This window comes from Panthera tigris, chromosome C1, assembly GCF_018350195.1.
Source record: "Panthera tigris isolate Pti1 chromosome C1, P.tigris_Pti1_mat1.1, whole genome shotgun sequence".
In the NCBI taxonomy this organism is placed as follows: Eukaryota; Metazoa; Chordata; class Mammalia; order Carnivora; family Felidae; genus Panthera; species Panthera tigris.
In genome coordinates, this window is record NC_056667.1 from 86,233,678 (window position 1) to 86,247,143 (window position 13,466).

Consider the following 13,466-nt stretch of genomic DNA (forward strand, 5'->3'; position numbering starts at 1 on the left):
AAATTTTCTAACTCTCAAAAACAGAGGAGAACTCATATAAAACATTTTGAAAGAGAAGACAACCTTGCAAAAGGACCCGAGTGGTCACTAAGTCATGCTAACTTTTTGTAGGCAAAAAGGAAAAGAAATCTTTGCTAAACTTTCACAGTCTCGAGAGTGAGTTATTTAATCCTATGACTGACAGTGAGATATTTGAGAAGTATGTTTTTACTTGTGACATTTGAAATGAATTACTCTTAAGTGTTAGCATTTTTTTTACACAATGCTTTATCTGAATTATTATATCCTTACTTTAAAAGGAAGTTGTTAGTATGTATGTGTGAAACTAAACATTTACCACAATTTAAGTTATACATTATTTGTTATAGAATATACTTTTTAAGTTATGAAACCAACCCACACTAGTTTCTGCAAAACTGCCTTAGGTAAGTATTCTTAATATATGAAAAGTACGTCCAAACTCAGTGAAATGTGTGATAAATACTGATTATGTTTTTGGAGTTATAAACATAAAATATTACTAAAGCTTTCTTTTTTAGTTACATTATTTTGCACACATAGCGAATCAGGGTAACAAAGGGTTGCTTTCTCATCTTGTTTTCTGAATTGTTTTTTTGTACATTTAAACCGCACAGACAACTTCCAAGTCTTGCTATTTTCTTTCACACTGATATTGCCAGTAACCCTCTACAGCTCATAATGTAAATCTAGATGACATCACAGGAAGATTCTTTCTAAGAGTCTTTTTTATGTGCTTCATGTACTTTCAGATTCCTGACACAAGTTGCAAGTTGTGTGTAAAAACTTGTTACAACACTATATATTAGGAAGAACAAAATTTGTTTAGTTGAATAATAAATGAGTAAAATCCAGTCAAATCCAAATTTTCTGACTCTGTTGCATTTTTTGCGAGCGACAATAAGGGTTGCTTTCAGTGCAGTGAACAGAGTAACTCATCCTTACGGAATCAGTTTTAGCGTTCAGTGTTAGTGATCTGATAAACCTGGGGTAATATAAATATTCTATGTAAGGGATTTAGTTTGATTTTTTTTTTCTTCTGGTTTATAGTTTTAAATAAAGGGTTAAGTTGAAGATGTTTCCTTCTTGACCACACTTGAAAATTGGCCCATAATAATTACTGAGATTAAACTTCAGTGTATTTTATAAAAAATATTACTTACTTTCACAGAAGTGAAGAGATACAATTGCACAATGGTGGTTGCAATGGTAGAAATACATATTGCCAATAAAATGTTAGCAAGAGATTTAAAAATGACTGTACAGCACCGCATCAGAGAATTCTAGAACAGCAAAATGAGTACTATAATTTTTCCATATAAATAAAATCCTTAAATCTTTTTTAGAAATGGGAGGAAAGTGCTTTTTTTCCCCTAATTCCTACCAAAATATTTCCTGATGTAGAGCAAAAGACAGTAAAAAAATGACGATAAAAAAAAAAAGACATTCATGCATTTAAGCCATCATTAGTCTCTGACTCTAATATAAGGCAGATCATTAATCTTTTGCAAAACTATGACTTTAGCCATTTAAACTCTTTTTAGTGCTTTTCATGACAAGGACATGATAGGCCCTGTAAATTTAGGAGTTAAGATGTGTTTCCAACAGGCTGATTTCGACAGGCTCAGCTGTATTTTTGAAAAACCAACTTGATAATAAAAAAATGCTTTGGAGAAATGATGAGGAGTTCTAATAAAGGAACAACAGAAGGGATTCTAAAGAGTTTATCACAAATGACACTGTTTAGATAAATGAAAACAAATTACATTTGCTTATGTGTCATCCTCAGTCTTAATGATGTGGAAAAGTGTGACATTGAACAGGACCTGGTGACCGTTGTTCCAGGCATAAAGAGCTCTATCTCTTGCATTGTAGTCAAGCATGGATATGTGAAAGTATTGGTTATGAAAAGGAATGTCCGTGTACTCATATGTAGAGGTTTTGGTGGAATATGAATAATACACCTTGGCTCCAGTTAAGTGGGAGTTGGTGACATATAGTGTCCCACAAATCATAAAAGATTCCCCTGCACTTCTTTTAGGATAGCCAGTGCTCCAGCTCTTCATCACCTCCAGGGTATCTTGGTTAAGTTGACTGATGACAATATTGCCTGCATTCTGGTTAGTTGCATACACAGCCCACAACCCAATTTCATCAGCCATTAGGTCGATATCAGAGAATCCACCCCATGTATAGGGGTAAACATTGTGAAAACCAGCATACTCCAGACTTCGTTGGGCAAGCACTCTCCCCATATCAAAGCTGTATTTGATGATGATGTTACTCTGATACTTGTTAAAATAGAGTGAGCCGTTGTAGACAACATGGTTAGTTCCCGCCCATTTGAAAGGGAGGTTGTATGTCCTTGATTCAGCCCCACTGACAAAGTCTGCAATTGATTTGTACTCACGAACAATTTTATTGTTAGTATAACTGTCCATGTACCAGACCTGAGGAAAAGGGGGGAAAAAATAAAAGGAGTGACTAAACTCTGTAATTTTCTGAGAATTCCAAAATAAAGACAGAGTCAGCATATATTAATATCCCTGTTCTCAGGATCTGGAAACCACATCATCTTACTGGTGACCTCTTACAATGTGATAGTACTACAGGCAAAAATAGTGGCATTTTCCATGTGGAAAGTAAACAACTGACTTTACTGCTTTGAAGTTGATTTTCTTTTTGCCCTTTTTATTTATTTGACCATTCAGTGCATATGACCGAGTGAACTAAACACGTGTCAATGCAAATCACATCACTTTGTCCAGTTTTACAATCAGTGCAATGTGATAACTGCAAAAAATATCACCTGCAGCAAATTTATTCCATCTTTTGCTCTGAAAAATATATGGCCTAGTTTTACACATTTAATTTATTTCTCCTTTATTGATACCATAGAAACTTCTAGTAATGCTTGTTCACTGGATCGCCTTATAAGTACAACTACTCTTTAGTGAAACTATTTTACTAATTTAGCTACTAATCTCATTTGGATGTAACCCTTGAGAATGTTAATGTAAACTGAATTCTGTAATAGACTGTAAGTAGAGCTGTGGTAGGTTTCCAGTATGTTGATTTGCCTAATACAGGCATTGTGAGCTTATGAAAATGCACCCCAAAAGTTTCAGTGCTATTTACTTTAAAATTACCTTTAGATTCCAGAGACGCTTCACCTTGTTTAGCAAATTGGTTAGCTCTTGAGTTTGTCATTTAGTGTTTTTTTTTTTTTTCTTACGCTAAGGAACAGGTTTTAGAAGGAGTATATAGAAAATTTTGTATACTTGTAATAAGCATTTTTTCTTAGCATAAAACAGACTATTAGAGCAATTAGACTTACTTGTGAATTGTAAGATAGAACATTTTACCAAAATAAGGTTGCTGTAGATATGCTAATGTTATCAAACTAAGAATACTTGCAAACAGTGTAACACTTTTCAAGTTGAAACTAATATTCCTGAAGAAAACAAATAGTTCAATCGATATAAAGTGCAAATAAAACATAATCCTAAACAAAGACATTTGTGGAAACAACATACTCGGTTATTTTTTTCAGATGCTAAAGGATCTGTCATCCAAGCACCAAATCGGGTTCCAGATGTCTTGACTGTAATTGGGCCTGTGATTTTCATCAATTTGCCACATGCTGAAATTAGAAAAACATAAACATGTTGGGTGAACATGACCAATGATTGCAACACACATATTTAAACCACAGTCAAACTCCTACCACACTCATACGATTTTCAAGAGTAAGAAAAGGATTCTGAAATAAAGCAAAACCATGAGATTAATATCACATATTCTGAATTAATGATCATTCATGTAGGGTACTGTGCATTTAACTATAATTTGAACCATGAGTACTTGGCTTTTTCAGGGCTCTAAATCTCAAGAATGGGTGTTTTAAAATGGGAAATGATTTGTACAATCTGGAAAGAGATAGTGAGGAAAGCCATTGTCTTTATACCACTTTAGCAGCTGCTTCATCTTAATAAGAAGTCAGAAAAAATAAACAAATTTACCACGGGCCTGTTTACCTGATCACCTGCTCTCCTATCCCTCCTCCACCCCATGCCTTGAGATTTTGGACAATTTATGCAGGCCAGAAAGAACTCTGTAAGCTGATTTAAAGTTTGTGTTGATGAATGAGCAGCTCCTTTGAAAGATACATTTATAGAATATACAATAAAAATTCAGTCTACCTGAAAGAGGTAGAGTTTTGAAGGGTATGCCTTGTGCAGATGGCAGGGCCTGATACAGCAGCCATTGAAGGTGCAAACAAACACAAAATCACAAAAAACTCAAGCCCTCCAGACCCTGTAGGCACATGCAGTGAAAGATATAGAGTATCAATCAATGCAATACACATGAAAAATTAATGACTTTCTTGAAAAATTATGTTTTTATCACTCTAAGTGTTAGATTTTAGGAAAGGTTCAGACTTCATAAATGCCAAAACATAAGCCAAACAGAAACCCAGGCATTTTAAAAGACTTTAAATAGCAAAAATTAAAAGTGACCTTTACACATTGTGAAGGGCAATATGAATGCCTATCAATGTTGACCTTTAGTGTAAAAGAATATCCTGTCCATTTACACCCCCTTTTCCCCCCTTTATGTTTTTTTTACCTACTTTTTCTTTGTTGTTCTGTTTGTTCAGTGTTTCTTCCACCCTTCTCTGCCTATCCTTGGAATTTATAAATTTCTAGTTAGTTCCTATTCCCATGTATTTGGAAGATAACAGATTCCTGGGGCCCCTAGGTGGCTCAGTCAGTTAATGACTGACTCTTGATCTCCACTCAGGTCCTGATCTCACAATTCATGAGATCCAGCCCCTTGTTGGGCTCTGTGCTGACAGTGTGGGACCTGTCTGGGATTCTCTTTCTCTGCCCCTCCCCAGCTCTCTCTCTTTCTCCCTCAAAAATAAACAAACTTCAAGGAAAAAAAAAGATTCCTAAAGCAAATCAAGGACATAACTAACTCTCTAGCTTGGAGTTTATTTTGACTCTTTTTCTCTATATGTGCTTCTGGTAAGAATAATTAGTAACTGGCAGAATACTAAGCTGTTCAGGTAGGAAGATGATGAGTGATAACATTATATTTTGTATTATTTCAGTGATAACTGCAAATTTAATAATCTCTAACACTTCATGAAACCTGAATGGAATACATTTTTTTCTCCTTTTGTGAAAGAAATTAGATATGATGGCATTTTTATATACTTTATATAAATGAATTTAGTTTCCTTATACCTGATAAACTAGGCAGATAATTAAACAGATTTTATGACATTATCTATATTGAATAGCAAATTGTTGGGTTAAACCTGTTTAGACTATCAACTCGATGTAAACATAGGAACAGTATGTGGGTAAGTGGTATCAGTTTGAACTAGACAAAAACAAATACATTCTGAATGAATCTTGTTGAGTATGTTCTCTGAAAGCACAGTAAATGAAAGTAATATGATCTTTAATGATGTCCTATGTAAACATTTCTAAGTTCATGGATGATAAGTGCATGAAAATCTCAAGTGAATTGAAATCGGAAGATATCCCATCTACTGAAAAACACCACAGAACATATTTGCTCCCTTAGGCATGAATAATGAATTCTTATTAAACAAAATAGAAGTAGATAAATTAGGTAAAATATGAAAGTAACTCTGGCTTAAATATGATGGACTAATAAATGTTTTCATCTCCTTTCTTGTCTAAGATCTAATTAAAATGATAATGAGGGAGAAACACACTGGTGGAAGAAAGCCCAAAGCAGAGAGAATGGTATAAGAGACAGTGGAGAAGAAACTTCAACCAATTTCTAAAAGGCAGAAGGTGATGGAGAGTGGTAATTAAAGATGTAGGATAAGGTAAGATGCATTAGTGTCCAGGCAGAGGAGGCAAGTGCTAAGAAGGGAGCTGCTTTGCTTTGAAGAAGAGAAAGGACTCAGAAACGGTTCCTGTGAGGGTATTGGTGATATAGGGCCCTGAAAGCAGGTCACCACTGAAAGCATGCCTGAAGAGCAGTTGATCCTGTCTTCATCCCTAGATCCAGGACCCCAGGAGGCAGTTTTAAAAAATCTACAAATCTGTGTTAAATACTTGAAAAGGATTAGGGCAACTGATGTAGGCATTGGAGCTCCAGAATGAAGGCTCTTGCATTCTGACATTGGTAGTCTCCTACCTTACTCACTAGGGAATAGAGTGACAAGCCCTACCTAAATACAGTTTCCAAGTAGATTTATTGTTCAGATCTTTAAAAATGAATGGATAAGCAAAGGTAAGCACGCATTTTCAAAAAGCTTACAATAAGAATGACTAAAAGTGCAGAGAAAACAGACCCCATAAGAAGAGAGATAATACAGAGAGAAGAGATCCTAGTATCTGTAGAGTTTTGCATACTGTAAACTGTTCACTGTAAAAGGAAAACACAAAAGAGCTACTGGCAATTAAAAAATAGTACATTTTAAAAAATAGGTTGGAAGATAAACATCGGTCTCAAATCAAAAAGATAGACAATACAGAAAAAATATGGATGCGTGTAGAATCAACCCAGAAGCTCCTACATCTGAAGGCCAAGTTTTTAGAATGAAAGGAGAGAGAAAAAGTAAATTATCAAAGAAATTATACAGGGTATTTCCCTAGTTACCAAACCTAAAAACAGGTATCCTCTGCCCTTCAAAAGTTTGTGTTACCCCTAGAAGTGAGAATGGCGTCACCAAACTCCCTGGGAGTTCATACTACCATATGGTTCCCTGGGAACCACACTTGGCATCTTACCATCAAGCTGCCATAGCTTTGAACTATGTCTAAGAGCATCCGTGCTTTATCTGGATTTATTTTGAGCATCTGTTAGCAGATGTGCCCTAAGGGATCAGAAAAGCCTGAGAGATTATTTTTTGGGTCTGGAAATGCTTAGAAATTTCCATATACATTAATAGTAATTGCTTCTTTACTTTCTACCATTTTGGCTTTGGAAAGTTTTCATAGGAATTCTGTAGTAATCTGAGATAGTGGGGGAAACCTTTGTTCAGATTAAAAGGTCATGCATAGGGGCGCGCCTGGGTGGCTCAGTCAGTTAAGCATCTGACTTCGCTCAGGTCATGATACCTATATTTGTGGGTTCGAGCCCCGCGTCGGGCTCTGTGCTGACACCTTGGAGCCTGGAGCCTGCTTCAGATTCTGGGTGTCTCTCTCTCTCTCTCTGTCCCTCCCCACCACATGCTCTGTCTGTCTCTTTCTTAAAAATAAACCTTAAAAAAATTTTTTAAAAAAAGGTCATGCCCTAATGAATGAAAAAAGATTTACTCTTAAAAAAATTACTGAAATTTTAGATTAATAATAGAGAAGACATTGGAACTTTTTCAGAGAAAGAATGGGAATTGGTCACGTGCAAACAGAAGGGAATTAGACTGGCATTGGGCTTAGCGATACTGGATGCTGGAAGACAATAATCAGTATATTCAAGGACAAAAAAATCAGAGGAAAATAGAATAAGGATCTGGTCTCACATGAAAACTTTCCAAAAGTTACCTACAATGTACTTTTTCTTAAGAAGTTACCTGAGGATATACTGTAACAAAATAAACAGTAAGCCAAGACAGGGCAAGGCATGAGATCAGGAAAACAGTAACTTCTTGCCCAAGGAGGACAACTGTGCAGTAGATCTGGAGAGAGATTAGTCCAGAACAAACATCTGCAGGAAGGAGGTCTCAGAAGAGGAATTGATACAGAAATATTGGGTGAGATCCTCTAAGAAAAGGTGGGTATAGTGAAGGCAATTACTGAAGTACATACGTAAAAAGAAAATTTATTTGAACTTAACTGTAGTAATTTTCACTTTTGAATGGCACGGATATGACCTTGGGCTTTTAGAGAAAAGGAATATAGCAGAGTCCCCCACTGAGCTCCAGAAGAACAACATGAGCATGGTCATAATAATGACATAAATAACAAATAATAAAACTCATGTTTTGCTTGTAGAATCAGCCCATGAACTAATTACAGAATACTTAATAAATATTTCATCTATTCTGTGATTATAGAAACGACAAAATGTTTCCAACCATGATAACCTAGAAGAATAAACTTCACACTATGAAAGAACTGAAAATTAGGAAAAGAGATGAAAGAAAGAATGGAGATGTAATTCACATCATACTTAAAAATAGGGTGTTAAGAGCTTTCCTGTAGTTGTTGAAAAAACAATAAAGTTTTAAATAGGAGGCTTGAAGTTACAAAGTTGCTAAGGGTTGAACTGTGAATAGTCCTAAAAGCATATAATGAGGAGACAAGGAAGTGGCTTTGGCTAAGTGACTTAAGTCTGCATTTTGCAGAGCAAAAGTCAGTAAATGTTGTCCAAAATTGATTAAAAAAAAAAAGGAAAAATAAACATAGCATTAGAGGTCTGGATTTCACCACCTGAAGCCCTAAAGTGAAACTGAAATGTGGTTGCTCCTGGAGAAAGGAGGCTTGCTTTTTATTCTAAGCATATAATTTTCTAGTCATGTCCATACAGTAATTAAATTATAATTTTAAAAGTTAAAACAGTTGCAAAAACTTAATATTAGTCATTAAATTTAAAAAAGTAAAAATCACATCTATATATGTTCTATTGAAAAATAATTTCCAGGTTTTTAAATGCCTTGCTTCCATGCAAGTTCAGGAAGTAGATGGAAATTGAAGATAGAAATAGTCTCCAGAAATGAAGCCTGTTATTATTCTGATTTTTAATTAGGCTTTAGTCCTGTAAGGACCAGATTGAAATTGTGTTTTTTAAACTTGTATCTCCTTCTCACAATGGACATGGCAACCTTTCCCTCTAATTATTTCAATCCTAAAAAATTAGGATCCTTACCAGGAATTACATCCATCAGTTATTTCGTAGAGAGGTTAAAAGTTAATAGGTGATTACATTTGTTAGTACATGTGTAGGAGCTGTACTAAGAGGTATTATGCATGTAATTCAAGGAGAAATGGTGTGCATTTTATTTCAAACTAATGACTATGACCTAGGAAAAACATGACCCACTTTGCACAGGCATCTAAAATTTCTTGGAAAATATCTTAGTTTTATTTTTTAACAGTTTTTATTGGAAGTTGTATATAAGATTACTTTTTCCTGTACCTCTCAATTGTTTCTTCCTTATATTTGCCCTCTTCCTTTCTTACTTGGTAAGATTTAGATTTATTATGTTCGAGAATCTTTATCCACTTTTAGTCTACCGATAAGCACCTTGCTAGTGTGAGTGCCCACACGGATAGTTGTGCCATTTGCCTCTCCCACTGTACTCATTCAGTGTAGGTTATATATTTCTTCTTGTGAATCTACACTACTTTGCCAATTTGCTGACCTTATGTAGTGTCTTCATACAACCTGCACCTTATCATCTCTTTGTAAGGGCATGGGTTGAATATTGTACTTCTGTCTGAGCTTTTGGAAAGAGGGGAAGACATCGTCTTCCTGCTGATGTGTGAAGGTGCACTGAAATGCCTTTTACAGTTCCTGCTGTAGTCAGAAGTCACAAAGGGATTCAATTTCATTTTGGCCACTGGCATTCAGTGATGGCCACAAAAGGGAAGAGTGAAAAGTATCTTTTAAAGATGAATGAACTTTTGAAAAAAAAATACCTGAAATCTCAGAAGTCAGTTAAAACTTATCTGGATATAGATCAGTATAATGTCTCAGTATGAAACATGAACATAATGGAATGTTCATTTCCATAACACCTTATATCCAGAGGAAATGGCCAAGTGAAAACACAGTAAGAAGTTATACTGATCTCAAATTGTATTAATACTGAAAGTGAATGGAGAATTTATAGTTATGGAGTTTGACTTAACATTTTAGATGGCCAGACTATATCATTAAAACTCAGAGTGAGATTTTTAACCTTTATCAGCAAAGTCACCTCCCCTAACATAGGTCTACTGCCTGATGACTGAAGCACAGTTTGGACAAAGCAGGACAGTCAATATATGCCTCAGATATGTGTGTATTTCATATGCTGATTGATTTTATGGGTGTGAATGAGCCTCTGGACTCAGTTTATGTAACATAGCTTTAATATGAATTGAGTTGGATAGATAAAACCTGTATAAGAACTATATTTGGGACTAGGAATCATGCCAAGAATCTGATATAATCAACCTTTCCCAAAACTGACAGCACTTGGGGTGTCTTGGCCTCTGTGGTGTCTGGATTTACCCAGCATTGTATCCATATGGCAGAGGGATACTGCTGAGCCTAGATCACTTAGACGAGGAATTAAGATAGAATTTACACCAGGACTTAAAAGCTTCTGACACATAAACTAAAAATGATTTGGCTTTCTTCTTGTAGCAATGGACATTTTATCTAAATACATGAGAGAATAAAATTAATATTTAATATTTATTTATTTATTTGAGAGAGAGAGCAAGAGTGGGCGAGAGGGGCAGAGAGAGATCGAATAGAATCTCCATCCCACAACCCTGGGATCATGACCTGAGCTGAAATCAAGAGTAAAAGGCTCAACGACTGAGCCATGCAGGCACCCCCAATATTTAATATTTAAATGTAAAATAATTATTCATTTAACAACCATTTCCTGAGAGCTTAAGTACCAATACTGTGCTAGGTGCTGGGGATATATGGGGAATAGGGAGACAAAATAGGGCCATATGTTGTAGCTTCTCAAAATACCATTGCTTATCCTTCCCATTTCTTATTTTATTCTTTTTCTTTTTTGAATCAACAGACAAGGAAAGTTAAAGAAGTTATTTTAGACTAAAACTACATGGAGAGGAAAAGGATGTAGCATCAAGTGCACTGAATATCTGTTGATATTAAATAAAAATTCTAGAAAGCCAGCCCTGAGTACTAAAATTTATAATGGCACTGTTTCCATTAAGATAATCCTCCTTAAAATTTACCTCATTTTAAACCACATTTACCTTTAGTTCCCTACAAAACATACTTGTTAACTGTCAAACATAGAAACAAGCAAGTTCAGTTAGTTTCCCATGTTTAATTTTCTATAAAAAAATATGAGGGTCTAAAAGGACACATTTAGAATTGTATTGATTAGACCTATTTGGTCTTACATATGTGTCTTATTGGTAGTTGTCTGTGTGAAGGAAACTTATCTCTATTATTTAGTAAATCAATACAATTTTGTAAACTTTGAGATTTCAGTGAATGGTTTTTAAGTTAGAGGTGAACTGTTGTTTTTTTTTTTAATGTTCTAATGTTTGTTTTTGAGAGAGAGAGACAGAACATAAGCAGGGGAGGGGCAGAGAGAGAGGGAGACACAGAATTCAAAGCAGGCTTCAGACTCTGAGCTGTCAGCACAAAGCCCAACTCAGGGTTCGAATCCATGAACTGTGAGATCATGACCTGAGCCAAAGCCGGATGCTTAACTGGCTGAGCCACCCATGTGCTCTCAGATATAAACCATTTTAAAAATATGCATGTGAAACCATGTAGGCTCTGGTTCCAAATAAAGATATTTTATATATAAGTCTCTGGCCAGAGATATTCCTGTGAACATTTATGAACTTTGTGTTTTACATTCTTTGATTCTTCTATGTGACTCCTCTCTCCATCATTTTCCTCCATGTCGGTCACCTATTAGCTATCTCCCATCTGCCCAGTGACTCACAGTGTGCAGTGCCAGCCTCTATATTCCTGGTGCCACCTGCGTTTGACCTGGGTCCACTGTAACTTCCCATCGCACAGTGGCATTCTTTGAGTAAATGAAATTTTATAGCATTAATCTACAAAGCACACTTCAAGCGAAAAATTAAAATCCTAAAGTTATAAACATTTTAAAATAATAGCTTAAATGAGTCATTTATTTACTCATTCATTTCATTAGTCATTTATCAAGCTGAGATTTAATGATCATGGAGCACTGTTCCTATGTACTAGAATTTCAATGGTAAGAAAGAAAGGACACCTTTTTTTCTGGTGAAGCTTCCATGTTGATGGGAAGAAAGAGGGGACAAAAGAAAGAAGCAAATAAGGAATATATCAGGTAGGAAAAATTTTAGTGCAGATATTTAAATAGAATAATTTGATAGTGACTCTGGGGCTGTTTTAGATTGGATGAGTAGGGAGGACCTTTCAGAAAGGGTGATACTTAATCTGAGATCTAATTGACAAGAAGCCCTGAAACCATAAGTTGAAGGAAAGGCCATTCAGACAGTGGATCAGCTAGGAGAAGGCAGCATCTTAAAGCTGGGGGTATGAATTAAGGAGTCTGACTGTCTAGATTTGGATCCTGATTCTATCACTTACTCTCCAGGGATCTTTTACAGTTTTTAACATCCTAGTGTCAAATGGATAACAACAGTAATAATATCTATTTCACAGGGTCATTGGTAAGTTTAAATTATACACACACACACACACACACACACACACACACACACACGTGAAGATACATACGTGTGTGTGTGTGTGTACAACTTTAAAAAATGTTATTCTTACTGTTTTTGCAGAGGGTCTATATCTGGGCATACTTGGTGAGCAAGAGAAGCAGAAATTAAAAAAAAAAAAAAAAGGCCAGTGTGTCTAGGGCACACTTGGAAAAGTAGAAGAGATTGGAGAGGTGTTCCAAAAAATAAACTTTTGTAAAATCAGAATATTTGTATTTCATTCAAGCTATGATGGGAAGCTATCAGAGTTGTAAGAAGATGGGGGGAGTGAGGGTATGTGAGCTACATTTTAAAAAGATCACTCTAGCTAGTATGATGGAAATTAATTATAGAGGGAATACAGTATAGGCAGAAAAGACCAATTAAGAGATTGGCTCATTTGTCCAGGTGAGAGATGATGGAAGTGGTGACGGGGATAGAAAATAGCAGATGGCTTGGGTTATGGTTTTTTTGGGATAAAGTTGATAGGACTGGCTTCAGAAGAGATGCTAGGATGTAAAGTGAAAAGAGAAACTGAAGAAAACCTTAAATTAAAAAGGTAGTCCAAGATAACATCCAAATTTTGGCTTGTTCAGCTGGGAAGATTGTAGTGCCGTTTACTCACATGAAGTGATTAAAGAAGAAATGGGTTTGAGAGAGAAGATCAAGAATTCAGATTAAGTTGTTCATGATTAGTATGCATGCCAGTGGAGGTGTAAAGAAGATAATATAAAAATCTAGGGAGCAGAGACACCCTTTGAGACACAGTTTGGACAGTCTAGTGAAAGGCAGAGGCTAAATACTGCCTTAGAGGGAGGGTATATACAGAAAAGACAAAAAACATTTAGAACAGAGGTCTGGGGCATTGCAACCCAGCAAAAGAGCCCCAAAGAAGCTACAAATGGGACTTAAAAATAGTGTCGTGTTAAGGGAAGAAAAGACAACCTTTTAAGAAGGATGAAGTTCTGACTTGGGGGGAATACCACTGAGATATCTAATAAAAATAAGATAACAAAAATGACCATGGAAGTTAGTAACAAGAAGTCACTG

At 35.6% G+C, this 13,466-nt stretch overlaps 1 protein-coding gene across 3 annotated transcripts in view; it reads right to left on the reverse strand.

Moving 5' to 3' along the window:
* Window positions 1-1,790: 1,790 nt before the first annotated feature.
* The window catches only part of OLFM3 (olfactomedin 3), a 43,655-nt gene continuing 31,979 nt past the window's right edge, over window positions 1,791-13,466 (reverse strand). For all 3 annotated transcript variants that reach the window (XM_042996553.1, XM_007093619.3, XM_042996554.1), the window contains 2 exons: window positions 3,555-3,661; window positions 1,791-2,468 (listed from right to left, as the gene is read on the reverse strand). In XM_042996553.1, the coding sequence (XP_042852487.1) occupies window positions 1,791-2,468; window positions 3,555-3,661 (785 nt within the window). The remainder of the gene's footprint in view (window positions 2,469-3,554; window positions 3,662-13,466) is intronic.